The sequence below is a fragment of the Cervus canadensis genome, chromosome 13 (genome assembly GCF_019320065.1).
Source record: "Cervus canadensis isolate Bull #8, Minnesota chromosome 13, ASM1932006v1, whole genome shotgun sequence".
NCBI classification, from domain to species: Eukaryota; Metazoa; Chordata; class Mammalia; order Artiodactyla; family Cervidae; genus Cervus; species Cervus canadensis.
The window spans coordinates 15,925,404-15,940,623 of NC_057398.1; the positions used below are offsets into that span (position 1 = coordinate 15,925,404).

The 15,220-nt window shown below is 46.6% G+C and overlaps 1 protein-coding gene across 5 annotated transcripts in view; it reads left to right on the forward strand.

The window, feature by feature from the left end:
• The window catches only part of NMNAT2 (nicotinamide nucleotide adenylyltransferase 2), a 208,773-nt gene that overhangs the window by 188,680 nt on the left and 4,873 nt on the right, over positions 1-15,220 (forward strand). For all 5 annotated transcript variants that reach the window (XM_043485511.1, XM_043485514.1, XM_043485512.1 and 2 more), the window contains 2 exons: positions 12,880-12,981; positions 13,119-13,186. In XM_043485511.1, coding sequence (XP_043341446.1) covers positions 12,880-12,981; positions 13,119-13,186 — 170 coding nt within the window. The remainder of the gene's footprint in view (positions 1-12,879; positions 12,982-13,118; positions 13,187-15,220) is intronic.

A 15,220-nucleotide genomic window follows, 5' to 3' on the forward strand; every position in this document is an offset into this window, starting at 1 on the left:
TGGGTGGCCCTCCCCTCCGTGCCCACCTGGGGAATGAGACTCCTGACTGAGTCTGGAAGCCCCGTGCTGGACCCCACCCACCTATGATCCTGCCCCTGTCTTCTTCTGAGGCTTTGCCCTTAGGGCAGGGGGTGGGCGACACAGATCTCTGGCTTCTTTCTAGTGTGGAAGGAGTAGGGGGCAGCGGAACCTCTTCTTTCTCCCCTGACGATAGCGCCCCTATCTCCTCTTCCCTCCTCAGGACTTCAAGGGACATCTCATCAGTGTGTTTAAAGCCAGTGACTTCAAAACATTCTGTTTTCTGCCCTGCAAATTCCTGTCGTAAAGGCTCTGGTTTCTGCTAGAAATAGGGTGGGGATTGGACAAAGGTGGACACAGGGAGCATGACACTAACTAGCAACTCAGTGATTTATCCCACTGTCCTTACTGGGGGAAGGTTGGAGCTCACCGTCTAGGAAAGAAAGGTTTTTCTTTCAGGTGAGCCCTCCTGATTCTAATAGAAAGTTCTGATCTCAGGTGGCCTCAGCCTACAGTGGCTTGAAGCAGGGTTTCAGTTCCTGGCCAGAGACTGAGGCCGGGTCTCGGAGGTGAGAGCACCAAATCCTAGCCGCTAGACCAGTGGTCTGAAACAAGACCCTGGCCCTTCAACTCTGCAGAAAAGAATTCCCACAAAGACAGCAAGGAGTGTAATGAGTGAAGTGTTTATTAGGAGTAGAAGAACACAGTACGTGTGGATAGACACATGGGCCGATTCACTGAGCCGCGCCCTGGTGATAGTTTGAATCACTTTTATGAGACATTTCTTACAGATTTCCTTTGGCCAATCATCTCAATCTTTCTGGTTCTGGGGTTATATTTGGTATATCTCAGGAGCCTCCCATGTCTATGCACATCTCTCAGCCAAGATGGATTTCACCCAAGAGGCCCATGGATAGTTGGCATCACTCCACTTTTGACCTCTTAAGGAAATTTCTAGTCGGAAGGGTTTCCTTGACTTTGAGAATGAGAAATGTGTAGTCTCTTATCTCTTATCCAGGCAGGGCTCAGCCTCCTCTCGATTGTACTGCTACTGACGTTTTAGAGTTTCTGTCCACAGGAAATGAACTCCAGTTGCTTCCTCTGGTGGTGGTGGTGGGATGGGGGCATGCTCCATCTACCTCCTGCCTCTGTTCTACCCTCCGGAGTTTGTCTGGAAGCAGCTGGTTTTAGGGATCTCTGTTCCTAACTATGAGATTACCAGGGATGAGATATGCGAGACCCACTTCTGCCCCCAGTTTCATTCATTTAGTCCACCCTTTATCAGAACACATTTCTTTTCATCACCCGGTGTCCTGAGTGATACTTGATGACCGCAGACCTGTGCTCAGTGACCGTGAGCCTGAAGCCCTGAATCTGCCAATGATGGGACAGGAAGGTGGGGAAGAGAGCCAGATTTCTTGGAAGAGTCCTAGGTCCTTGCTCCGCATTCCAGCCTCCCATGTCATCTCCAAAATTCTCACAAACAAAGCAGGGGAGAAGCCACTAGTTCAAACAGGTCTAGGGGGAACATAGGAGCCTCTCCACCCTTCTGTAAAGAACGCTCATCAGAGGCCATGGAGCAGCAGTGTCCCCACCCAGTCGGAAGCAGCTGGGACAGTCTGTTCCACAACAGGGCTGCCAAGGCCTCTCTCGGCACAATCACAGACTCTCCATTGAGTCAGTCTTGCTCTTTTGCTTTGGATTCCTGGACCTGTGCTCTCCATCCAGAAATGTAATTACACAACCACTCACCCCAACCCAAGCACATCCCTTGGGCATTTCCCAATAGACACAAAGATCCATTCGCCCATAGTGAATTCTGACCTTCTCTGACCAGTGACACACCCCTTCTCCTTACATTCCATGGAGAGAAAATGCCATACATATTCATCACATTTCTTTCCATGGAACACAGAAGAGTTGTTTCTCCATGGTCTGGCACTTGGCACTTTCATTCTTGATTCCCGAGAGAAAGCAAGATCCAGTTTCCTGGACCCGCTTTTGGAGATGGGGACCCAGTCCCTCCAGCCCATCCCATTCCCAAGCTTTTAATTAGAACAGTCTCCCCCAGGAGACCTGATCTTTGCTGTGCTGCATCCTGATGCTGGGCTTCCCTGGTGGCTAAGCTGGTAAAGAGTCCACCTGCAGTGCAGGAGTCCCAGGTGTGATCCCTGGGTCAGGAAGAGCCCCTGGAGAAGAGAATGGCTACCCACTTCAGTGTTCTTGCCTGGAGAATCCCATGGACAGGGGAGCCTGGTGGGCTGCAGACAACAAAGTCCCAGAGTCGGACATGACTGAGCAACTAAGCCCACAGCAGAAACACATCCTGACACCAGCAGGGAAGCAGGTATCCAGGCATGGACCAGGGTCTGTGAGAAGTCAAGGCCAAAGCCTAAAGGGTCAAGTCATGGACAGATTTGTGACAGGAAACTCTTACCTGCTTCCCGTCCCTCAAACAAAGCCCATCGTCTGGTGATCTTATGCTGCCAGCTGCTTTTTCCATTATAGTGTAATGGAAGGCAATCTGGCAAATTAATTCTGATTCAGGCATTCTTTCCTGCCATCAATCTTTCAGCTAATACTGAGTGCCCAGTATGAATGTAAGTACTTTATTTGTCCTTGCAGCACTTGCTAAAAATATCTTACAGTTTTTATTCTATTAGTTCATTATAGTACATGAAATGAAACATACAGAAAGTTTAAAAGAGTTCTTGAACTTAGTAAGCAGTCAATAAATGTTGGCTGTTATTTATTCATTGGTTTTAAAATATTTATTGAGTACCTGTCATGTGCCAGGCACTGTTCTAGGGCTGAAGGAACAAAGAAAACAGAACATGTCAAGTTTCCGACCATGTGCACTTTGCTTTCTGTGGGGGAGACAGATAATAAACACTTTTCTTGTTTCTGATGGCTTATCTCAGTTAACCCCCAAACACTCCTGAAAGTGGAATCTCGATTCCCATTTATAGATTTGGAAACCAGGGCTCACTTGGGCTGGACTTGTCCGAGCGTGCGGGCGTGTATGTGCTCAGTGGTGTCCAACTCTTTGCGACCCCATGGACTGCAGTCCACCAGCTTCCTCTGTCCATGGGATTTCCCAGGCAAGAATGCTGGAGTTGGTTGCCATTTCTTCCTCCAAGGGATCTTCCCAACCCCGGGGATCAAACCCTCATTTCCTGCATTGGTAGGCGGATTCCTTACCACTGCACCGCCTGGGAAACCGGACTTGTCCAAGACCACTTAGCTATTAACAGCAGAGCAGGACTTTGCATATGTTCAGTTCCCTAATGCAGGTAAGACAGACAAGTGAGAAGAATGACATGTATTTCATAGCAGCCGAGCAGCCCAACTTCCCTGGTGGCTCAGACGGTAAAGCATCTGCCTACAATGTGGGAGACCGGGGTTCGATCCCTGGGTTGGGAAGATCCTCTGGAGAGGAAATGGCAACCCACTCCAGTACTCTTGCCTGGAAAATCCCATGGACAGAGGAGCCTGGTAGGCTACAGTTCACGGGGCGAAGAGTCCCACACGACTGAGTGACTTCACTTTCACTTTCTTTCAGCAGCTTGAGCTGGGCTTTGAATGATGGGCAGGATTGGATTAAGTGAGTGCAAAGAGAGGGGCTTTGGGGGTTGAGAGAAGGCTGTCAAAGATCCAGTGGTAGGAATAAGACCTTTTGGGAGATAGTTCTCGTTGGCTGAAACAGAAGGTTTATCTTGGTCTTTGCCTGGGAAGCTTCTGACTTTTCAGCAAGCAGACAAAATCATTTCAGTTTAATGATTACATGTATTTGCCACTTGAAAATGGTATTTGCATTTTAAATAAGCAAGGGTCAATATTTAACTCAAAGGAATGAACACCTGGAGGTGGAACATCAGGCACTAGAGATCAGGAACATCAGGCTAATGAGGAAGGTTGTATTTTATTTTTTTCTTTTTCTTTCTTTTTGTACTTCTCAAAGCCCAGCATTCCACAGGCTGGCTCTAATTGGCTGTGTTCTACATTTTTCCAGCCAACCAGGCATGGGCTAACTGCTTCCTACATCCACCAGCTATGGGAAAACAACCAAAGAAAATAAACAGAGGAAGAGCCTGGGGCACTGGCCACTCCAGAAGAAATCCCAGGGCTCCAGGACAAATGGAGCAAAGACAAACATTTGGCTTTTCAGGCTCAGATGGTTTTTATCAGACAGTCCCGCCCCAGCCAGGAAGCCCGATGGACACTTCCACCCCGGGGATTAGGCCCCCGCACTGATAAGCCTGATGCCGCGTTTCCAGCCCAGGGAAAGGCCGCTTACCCCGTACCCTGGGAGATAGGTTTCTCGTGTGAAAGGCGCTGTTGCTTTGGTTTTCAGGCTTTTGACTTGAGGCTGGAATCCCTTGCCTTCCCACACCCCCAGGCAGATTGGAAATGGGTGTGGGGTTCCTCTGGGAAATCCCCTGGAAGGGTCATTCATTTATTTGCACTAAGGAAGCCATCCTGAAAATGCATTCCCGCACTAGCCTCTGCTCAGCCCTCCCTCCAGAGAGAAGCAGGGTGCAGAACAAGGGTGGAGGATTCTTGCCTGAAATGGGAGGAGCATGTTTCAGATGCCCCTCACCTACTGTGTGGCTCTGCTGGATGCTCGCGCATCTGGTTTAACCTACTCAGAAGTACACAAAATTACATACTCTAGGGGGCGATGTGGAGTAATGAACTGAGGACATAGCTCACCAAAAGCCTGGAGAAAAAAAAAGATTATATTTTCAAACCAAAAAATTTCAAGTCACTAAACTGCGAGTCTTAAAATGGATCTAGAACTTATTTACAAAACAGAAACAGACTCACAGACTTTGAGAATGAGCTTATGGTTGCCCAGAGTGAGGTGAGGGGGGAGTGGAAGGATGGAGAGAGGGGATAGTTAGGGAGTTTGGGACAGGCATGTACACACTGCTATATTTAAAATAGATAACCAACAAGGACCTACTGGAACACATGGAACTCTGCTCAATGTCATGTGGCAGCCTGGATGGGAGGGGAACTTGGAGGGGAATGGATCCATGTTTATGTATGGCTGAGTCCCTTCGTTGTTCACCTGAAAACTATCACAACATTGTTAATTGTCTATACCCCAATACAACATAAAATTTTTTTTTAATGAATCTAAATTAGGCATGATGTGGTAAAAGGAGCCTTTAAGGGGACAAGAGTGGATTCAAATTCACTTACTAGCTGTGCAGCGTGGACTGGTTACTGTATCTCCCTGAGTCTTGGTTTCCCCATCTATAAAGTGGGAACTGAAGCACACATCTCAGAAAATGGTTGTTGTAAGGATTAAATGCATTAATAAATAAATCTCCTAGTACTGTGCCTGGTACATAGCAGGTACCCTGATAAATGTTGCTTCCCCTTCCTGCTGGTAGTCCCCTGTTCATCCCTCAGTATTCTCATCTGGAGAACAAGTACAAGTGAGCCCGAGAGATTCAGCTCCTCTCCCTTGAGAATGAAGGACTGTCTGGGGAAATGGTCAGGATTTCGAACTCTGAACTCAGAATGATTCCACAGAGGGTCTTACCAGTTAAACTTGCCTGGGCAAGTCAACGTAAATTGGATTCTGCTGCTAAAGGAAGTCAAGCCCTCTGTTTAAAATGCTCTAATGGTTTCTTTTCTCTTTGCATTTGGAATGAAATCCCATCTTTATCATGATCTGGTTCTTCTGTACTTCCCCTACCTCTCTGTGCTCCAGTTACACTTGATTTCCTTGTTTGAATAGTTTTTCCCACCTCAGGGCCTTTGCACTAGCTGTGGCCTCACTGGGAATGTTCTTTTCCCAGGTATTCCTATGCCTGGCTCCTTCTTGCCATTTAGGTTTGGGCTTCAAGGTCATTTTGTTTTCAAGATCATTCAACATTGTACTTAGCTCCACCTGATGTTTTCTTATTTACATATTTATTTGTTTATGATCTCTCCTGACTGTAGGTGAGTTCTGTGGGCACACTAAACTTGTCCATCTTATTGGGCAACACCAGGACAGTGCCCGGTTCACCATATACACTCAATATAAGTTTTTTGAGTGAAAAAATATAAGAGTACCTGGAAACAGCTTGGTTGAAGGAGTTCAGCCTCCACAGTGGGATGTGGCCCAAATTTTTGTCAGTTACCCAGAAGACAATTAACCACTACAAGATTTTAAGAGTAGCACCACTTAATAGTAACCTACCTTATCTTTCAGGGCAATACTGTTGAAATCATTCATCATTTGTTTAATGTCTCCCACTAGATAGTGATTGAGCCAAGAGAGGAAGCCATATCTGTCACGCTCAGCCCTGGGGTGCTGGGAAGCTCCCAACTAAGACCACAGGGCATCTTCCCGCCCAGGTATCCATGGAACCCAGTAGGGCAGGTCTGGAAATTCTGCCTCCTGAGGGAAGATGGTAATTCCGCATTCCTTCCAAGAGATCTGCTGCCCAGTTGCCCTGAGTGTTCTCCCTCCCAAGGCCAAGCTGCTTCCTGCCCCAACACGTGTCATATCCTTTCCTCAGATTCCCCACATGGGGGTGGAGCAGAGTCTGCCCCCTCCCACTTCCTCTCCCCAGCCCTACCCCTGCAGCCCCCAGGGAGCCTTTGCCCCGGAAGACAAAAAGACATGATCAAAGCTGAGCCTGTGAGCAGGAAGTTGAAGCAGGATGAATGGCACAGACCCCCCACCTCTGAGACAGGACACAGGCCAGAGCTACCCTGAGAGACCACTGTCTGCTGCAGGCGGGGGAGAAGACTATACCCCAATCCTGCTCACCGCAGTGTGGCAGAATGAGGTCACAGCAGTCATGTCAGGAGAGGGACTTGCCAATCAGAATGCCTCTGCCCACCCACCTTCCCTCCCCCACACAAGACCAAGACCAGCAGAGACGTCTCCGTGAAGACACAGGAGGTGTTGGGCCACTCGAGCTGGAATAGAAGCTCCATCCCAGGGCTCTGTGGGAAGGGAGAGCTTGAGAAACTCTCTATTTCCTAGGGTCAGATGTCTGCCCTCATCTCTCTAAGGCATGGGGTGGGGGGATGGCCTCATTTTTGCTGGAGTTCCCAGAGTGTGCATCCCACAGGTGTCTCATTTTGACTTCATCCTACACCAAGCCAGGGTATTAGCAGCTTAGACAGTTGCCTATATTGTTTTGTAAATTTGTGTTTATTTATTTATTTTTGGTTGCACTGAGTCTTCGTTGCTGCTCAAGGGCTTTCTCTAGTTGTGGCGAGCGGGGGCTACTCTTGGTTGAGGTGCATGGGGCTCCTCATTGCAGTGGCTTCTCTTGTCGGGGAGCTCTGGCTGTAGGGCAAGTGGGATTCAGTAGCTGCAGCAGGCGGGCTTCAGTAGTTGTGGTACGTGGGCTTAGCCGCCCTGAGGCAGGAGGAATCCTCCTGGACCAGGGGTCAAACCAGTGTCCCCTACATTGGCAGGTGGCTTCCCACCCATTGTGCTGTGCTGAGTCACTCAGTTGTGTCCAACTCTTTGTGACCCCATGGACTGTAGCCAAGCTCCTCTGTCCACGGGCTTTCCCAGGCAAGAATACTGGAGTGGGTTGCCATTTTCTTTTCCTGACTCAGGAATCGAACCCAGGTCTCCTGCATTGCAGGCAGATTCTTTACCAGCTGAGCTACCAGGGAAGCCCTTGCATCCACTGCACCACCAGGGAAGGCCCTGTCTATATTGTTAAAAGCGACAATAATCCCAAAGTGGGTGTACCTCGGGAGGATTAGGGAGCTTTGTAAAGACAGAGGCTCTGGGTGATTGTAGACACATTATATCAAAATCCCTGGGCCTGTTATTCTTTGTAAAGTTCCCCCCGGTGATTCCACTGACCAATCAGATGAAGTTTGGGAACGTTCAGAGGTAAAATTATCCATGCTTTTCATGGAGACCTGAAAGTAGACTTTCAGAGTCACTTCCTGGAGCCTCTTAGAGTTCCCATTAGGTACACTGGGGCTGCCTTCCATATCCTAAAGTGGGAGAATATATCTGCTAACTAGCTCCTAGAGAGGACTCTGCAGGAGTCCTCTTCCTCAACAGTATATATTGCGCATGTATGATCCTCTTCACCCAAGAACATGGCAATGAATGAAACACAAAATTTCCTACCCTCATGAAAGTTACCTTCATAGGGGAGAGAGAAAGAGGCAAAAGTAAGGTTAAACAAAGAAAATATACAAGGTGTTAGATAGAGACACATGCAATGGGGAGATGAAGAAGAGTTAGGACATGGGGACTGAGAGGGTGTGGGGAGGGTGAGGGTCTATATGCAAAGGGTTGGAGGTTGAAATAGTGTGGCCAGTGGAAGTCACTGTGAGAAGGTGGTATTTAAGTGAAGGGTTTTGAGCCAAGGAACTGCATAATTTGACTGATATTTCACATCATTGGTCTGGCTGTTGGGAATAGACTGGAAAAAGGCAAGAGAAAAACAGATCACAGCAATCCAAGTGGGAGCTGATAGAGACAGACAGTTTCTGTGGCTACAAACTTGGTGGCTTAAAACTACACACATTTATTTTCTTTCATTTCTGGAAGCCAGAAGTCTGAAATGGGTTTCACTGGGCCAAAACTAAGTCATAGTCAAGGGCCGTAGTCCCTCCTCAGGCCCTCAGGGAGAATCTGTTTCCTTTCCTTTTCTGACTTCTTGAGCTGCACTTGTTGCACGCCATGGCCCCTTCTTCTATCTTCAAGGCTAACAGTGTAGCATCTTCTCTGCTCCATCTTCATATCATCTTCTCTGTCTTGAGGTAAATCTCCCTCTCCTCCTTCTTGTAAGGACCCTTGTTATTACATAAGGGCCCACCTAGATCATCCAGGACAATTTCAAGACCCTCAGTTTAATCACATCTTGTAACATTCAGAGATTCCAGGGATTAGGACCTGGGTGTTTGAGGGACCCATTGTTTAACCCACCAGAAGAGGCTTGGACCAAGGTAGAAGTGATGGAAATGATGAGGAATGAGCAGGTTCTTAGATTTCTTTTGAAGACCAAGTCAACTGAGTTGCTTTATGGACTAAATGTGGGATGTGAGAGAAAGAGAGGAATCAAGGGTAACACCAAGGCTTTGGCCTGAGCAATTGTAGAAAGAGAGTTTACATTTACTGAAATGAGAAAGGAATAGAATCTTGGTGTGCATGGGATAGCAGTGGAGGGGACTGACTGATATCAGAGAATTCAGGGGCTTATGGACTATTACTCCTGAGACACCTCATCTAAGTGGGCATGTTGAAGAGCCACTGCATATATGAGTCTGAAGTTCAGGAGAGAAGTCTATGCTGGAGATATAAATTTGAGAGCCTTCGTATGTCTTTAAAACTTTGAAATGGAATGAAATCATTAAAAGTGCAAGTGTAGATAGAAAAGAGGTCCAAGGACTGAGCCTGGGGGACTCCAGTCATTCGAGATCGGGGGGATAAGAAGGAACAGCACAGGTACTTCCCTGGTGGTCCAGCAGTTAAGACTCCACATTTCCAGTGCCCAGGGTGCAGGTCTGATCCCTGGTTGGGGAACTGAGATTGCACATGATGAGCAGCTGGAAGAAAAAAAAAAGGAACAGCACAGGGAGAAACTCCAAAAGAGCAACCAGTAAGGTAGAAGGACACAGGAGAGGGTGGATCCCGGAGGCCACATGAAGACAGGAGACAGGGGTAGGGGTGAGGGTGGGGGTGCGCAGGGCAGCTAAGCCTCTGGAGGGAGATGGGTACCCATGGGATGAAGGCAACCTCACCAGCTCTAGCACCCGGCACCTCCTATCACCCCAAAGCACACAGCCACATAACACCTTCCAGCATGAAAATCAAGCCCGTGACCTTGGGTCTGGCCAACGGAGCAGCAAAGGTCTGCAGTCTGGTCCAGACGTCTGCAGAGATGCTCCTGGGATGTGGTAAAGCTGTGTGTCTTGTCTGGTAGACCCGTCTCCTCCACCACATCTGTTCCCAGGGGGCACATCTGTCACCTGTTTCTGGAAAAGGAATCCATCTCAATCAGTGAGGCCTCCATCTGCTTGCCACCCACTGCGCAGCCTGTGTGGTTATTGATTAGGTGCTCAGGTCATCAGTTTCTGAGTAGAAAGCAGCAGCTGTACTCACGTCACCCAGAGGGCCGTCCCTGTGAGGCCTGACTGGCATTCTGAGCCATTGTTTTCACGCTTTAAACTAGAAGGCTTACTATTTTTTTAGTTTTTTAAAATTTTTATTTATTTATCTTAGGCTGTGGTGAGTCTTCCTTGCTGTGTGCAGGCTCTTCTCTAGTAGCAACAAGCTGGGGGCTGCTCTCTAGTTGCGGTATGGGGGTTTCTCATTGTGGTGGCTTCCCATTGCAGAACACGGGCTCTAGGGCATGCAGGCTTCAGTAGTTGTGGCGCTTGGGCTTAGCTGCTCCTCGGCATGTGGGATCTTCCCACACCAGGGACTGAACTGGTGTCCCCTGCATTGGCAGGCGGATTCTTGACCACTGGACCACCAGGGAAATTCCTGGAATGCTCACTTTAAATAGACCCACTATTTCATACATCACACATGAAACATCCATCAGATTCTCAGAATCAAAGTGAATTCAGATCCTATGTTATACAATCGGCACCAAATATCTCAAAACACCTGCATAGCAAGGCAGTTGAGGAATCTCCACGTATACCAGCCGGATGAATTCTTTTCTCTAACTTTTCCCTCTCCTCCCCTTCTCTTTCCATCCCTTCTCTTTTCTCTCTCATTCTCTACTGTAATAATTCCCCTGGAGTTTTAATTCAGTACTTAGATCACTGGTTCTTAAACTTGGTTACATATTAAAATCTAGGGAGTGAAAAAAAAAATACTAATGCCTGGGCCCCATTTCCAGAGATTCTGATTTAATTGATCTGTGTATGAGCTGGGCTTTGAGGTTTTTTTTAAGCTCCTCATGTGATTCTGATGTTTGGCCAAATTTACGAGCCAGTGTCTTCGATTACCTTCTAAGTAGTGGTGCAATATTCTAAATGCTATGGCAGGAGGTGCTAGATCCACCTCCCCTCCCTGCCCTGCCTCTCCCTAACATTCCTGGTTCATAGGACAAAGACTTGGGGCTAGTCTTCCTGATCTGACTACCACCAATAAAGGCAGCATATTGTGTAATGTTCTGTATCTTCCAAATGTCATGATCCAGTGGGGGCTCAGACATGGTACATCCACAGCTTCCCTCCTGGGGCACCTTCAGTCAATCTTTAATTGCAGCTCTAGCTCCAGTTGTAAGCAATGGGAGAAGTAGGGTGAAGGTGGCTGCAAATAGCCAAGGGCACACACGTGCACACCGTGCAGGCACACACGTGCATAACCAGTGAATCAGGCTTAGAAGGGGAATTCTGCTGATACAGAAATCCTCTAAAAAACCTCAACAACAAAATTCTGTAAAGCAATTATCCTTCAATTAAAAAATAAATAAATTTTTTAAAAAAGAAGTCCTCTATAGAGAAGAAGGAGCCATAGTGCTCTATAATGTCTGTTTTTGTGGCACTTGGCTGGAGAATTACGAGGAAAAACCTGGTTTCTTTGCCCCAAAGCAGGTCTTGCCCAATAAGCTGCATGCTTAGAAGAAACCTGCCTCTCCCCACTTCTCCCTCCATCTGGGATCCTTAATTGGCAAGATCTAAACAGTAATATGCCCAGACTAGATCCAAGTCTATTAAATGCTACAATTTGCAGGCTCTTTGAAAATAAGAATTGGCACAACTTTCCAGAAAGCAGCTTGATAATACGTCTCAAGAGCTTGAAATATGTCCAGTTCATATCCTTTCATCCAATTATTCTACTTCCTATCCTAAGGAAATAATCAGAGATATGGTAAAAGATTTATGTATACAGATCTTCAACGAAGTGCTATTATAACTGCAAAAATCAGAAGTGACTCTATATTTCCTATAATACAAATTTGGCTTACTATGTCATGGTATATCACAGTATAGTCAGGCAATGAAATACACAAACTGGAGAAAACACACTTTCAAATATTTTTAACTGTATGAGAGAATTCTCACAATATAATGCTAAATGAAAAATATATATAGGTATTTAATAAAATGATTAATTTTGCAGTTCAATCCAATTGTGGACATACACCCATAGAGAAGAGAACCCTGGATAGAAATACTAAGATGTTAATTTAACAATGGTTAACTGGATTGTGTGGTTGTGATTGATTTCTTTCTTTCTTTTTTCTTTTTCTCACTTTCCCAAGCTTCTATTGTACCTGTAATGGGGGGTGGGGTGGGAGGTTAACTTTTAAATGAAAAGGTGTCATTTCTCATGATGGCAGCAGGCTTCTATCAGGCTGATTTCAGAAGTGGCCCCATAGTAGTCCTCCCCCATCACCGCCTGTGCACACACTGGGGCTTTCCAAGCCCTTCCCCCCTTGTCACCACCCTGAGTCCCACAGCAGTTTTGACATAGGTGAGCTCAGAGAGTCTTCAAGCCCCTCTCAGTAAACCAACCAGGGGCTTGGGCCTGGTTGCTGAGCAACGGGATCTGTGTCACTCAAGAGGATACTTACCATGTTTCATGCTGCCCTTCAACATTATGAGCTCAACGGGAGCCTCAGGAATTGAAGAGAACTTGCCCAGACATGCAGGAGCGCATTATTAATTCAGTCTACAGGTATTTATTAAAGCGTGCCAGGTGAAGTTCCCACTCATTCCACGAACACAGTTACAGGTTGTTACTTGAAGGAGCTAACTGATGGGGCTGAGAAGGCAAGTTTGGGACTAAAGCTTAGGGTTCCAACAGGAGGTAGCTCCACCTTGCTAGCCAGTTGCTTGGTAGGGGTTTGGAGTCAAGGTCTCACCAAAGGCTACTTCCTCTCTCTCTCTCCCCTTCTTCGGTTTCTTCAGATGGAGGTGATCGTTGGGGACTTTGGGATCGTGGTGGTTCCCCGGGACGCAGCCGACACAGACCGAATCATGAACCACTCCTCAATACTCCGCAAATACAAAGTGAGTTCTCCAGCTCCCTGCTGGTGTAGTAATGTGATGTGGCCTTTCTCTGAGAAGCCTGGGGGCTGGAGGCATGAGGACACAAAAGGAGTTTAGTGTGAGGGACTGGCAACCTACTCTCTCTGCTCTGTCCATAGAACAACATCATGGTGGTGAAGGATGACATCAACCATCCCATGTCTGTCGTCAGCTCAACCAAGAGCAGGTACGTTTGACAAACGACCAGAGAGACCTTGGTCAAACTGGCTTATAAGTTCCCATACAGCTCTCCTTAGTCCAGGCTGACTGTTAGGTTGGCCAACACCGGCTACCCCAATATGCAGCTTTTTTTTTAGACCTCATTTATTTGTCACTAGTCCTTGATTTTTAAAAGGGGTACAGGCTGTTAGTTAGTTTTAGGTGACTTGAGGGGGGAAGAGGTTGTTTTTAGTTTGAGATGAGGAAGTCTCCTGGGGGGGGAAATGGCAACCTGCTCTAGTATTCTTGCCTCGAGAATTCCATAGACAGAGGAGCCTGACAGGCCACAGCCCATGGGGTCGCAAAGAGTCAGACATGACTGAGCAACTAACACTTCCACTTCCACTTTGAGGTACCCACAGAATTAGTAAGGGTTTAGGTTAACTGCCGTAACAAAAAATACTAAATAGAATTTTAAGTGAGAAATGTTATTCAGTGTCAAAACAGATTGAATCTCTGTTCTCTTCAACATGAAGCCTCCCTCTCTGAGTCCATGGCTGCTGCAATGACTTCTCAGCCAGTGGGGAAGGGCAAAGAGCTTTGCCTTTAGAAGATGACCCAAAGTTTCACACATCACTTCCCTTTCATCCCACTGGCTCAGCATCAGTCACATGGCCATGCCTGGCCTCCAGACAGGCTGGGAGTAGAATTTGAGGCTTGGCAGCCATATGTCCAGCTAAAACTTGGGAGGTTCTATTACTAAGCAGAAGAAAGAGAGACTGGATACTAAGGGCCAGTTAACAGTTTCCTCAAGTGGAAATATCCAGTGGAAGGATAAGACATATGGAATACAGAGGTCTGGAAGTATAATAAAACTGAAAGCCATGAGCACCTAAGTGTAAATTAAAGTTTAAGGGTGTGTCAGTAAGGGAAAGTCAGTAAGAAGCGAAGAAGGCTATGGGAACATTTAAAACATATTAACATTTAAAGGAAGGCTGAGGGGTAAATTAGAATTTTGGGATTAATATATTATACTACTATATATGGTAGTGTGTATCTATATTAATGTATATACACACTACTATATATAAAATAGATAACCAACAGAGACCTACAGTATAGCACAGGGAACTCTACTCAATATTTTGTAAGAGCCTACAAAGGAAAAGAACCTGAAAAAGAATGTATAGATATATATGTATTCTTGCCTGGAAAATTCCAAGGACAGAGTAGCCTGGCAGGTTACGGTCCATGGCGTCACAAAGAGTCAGACATGACTGAGTGACTAACACACACATGTATGACTGAATCATTTTACTGTGTACCTGAAGCTAACACAACAATGTGAATCAACTATACTCCAATTTAAAAAGTAACACAAAAAAAATGAAAGAGGACCAAGGAGCAGAGACCACCAGCATTGGTGGCCCTGGAACAAAGGCAACAGAGGGTACAGAGAGAGAGAACACTGTCATTTGTCATCTGTGTCGTATGTTTCCAAAAAATCAAGTGAGCCCAGGATTTTAAAAGGCCCACTGGACTTCTTCCCTGGAAGGTGATTATGCAGATCCTTGAAACAGTAGCATCAACTATGAGGTGAGAGCAGAAACCCAATGGCAATGGCCAATGAGGGAAGAGGGGAAGATTTTGGTTCCAATCATGGCTGTATAATAAAATTACTGTGAAAACTTACATGGCAACACAAATTTCAGTGTCCCATTCATTCCCACTGAATCAGAATTTCTGGGAGTTGGGTCTCTGGGGAGCTGCTTTCTGGGTGATCCTCGTGAAGTTGGGATTGGCATTTGGAAACCACAGGTGTAGACCACTTTTTCAAGAAGCCTCCCCATAAACTGTGTGGGGAGGCACTTGGGGATCTAGTTTGCTGGAAGGTCAGGACACTGTGTGCATTGGAAAGGCCCTGAGCCAGCCTCTGGGGAGATCTCAGAGCCCAAGGCACAGATGCCTTTTAAAATCTAGGTGTCCAGAAGAGTGTTTGAATTCTTACAAATGGTTCCTTGGGGCCTGACATTCCCAAGACCACCATGTGCATAGAGAATGG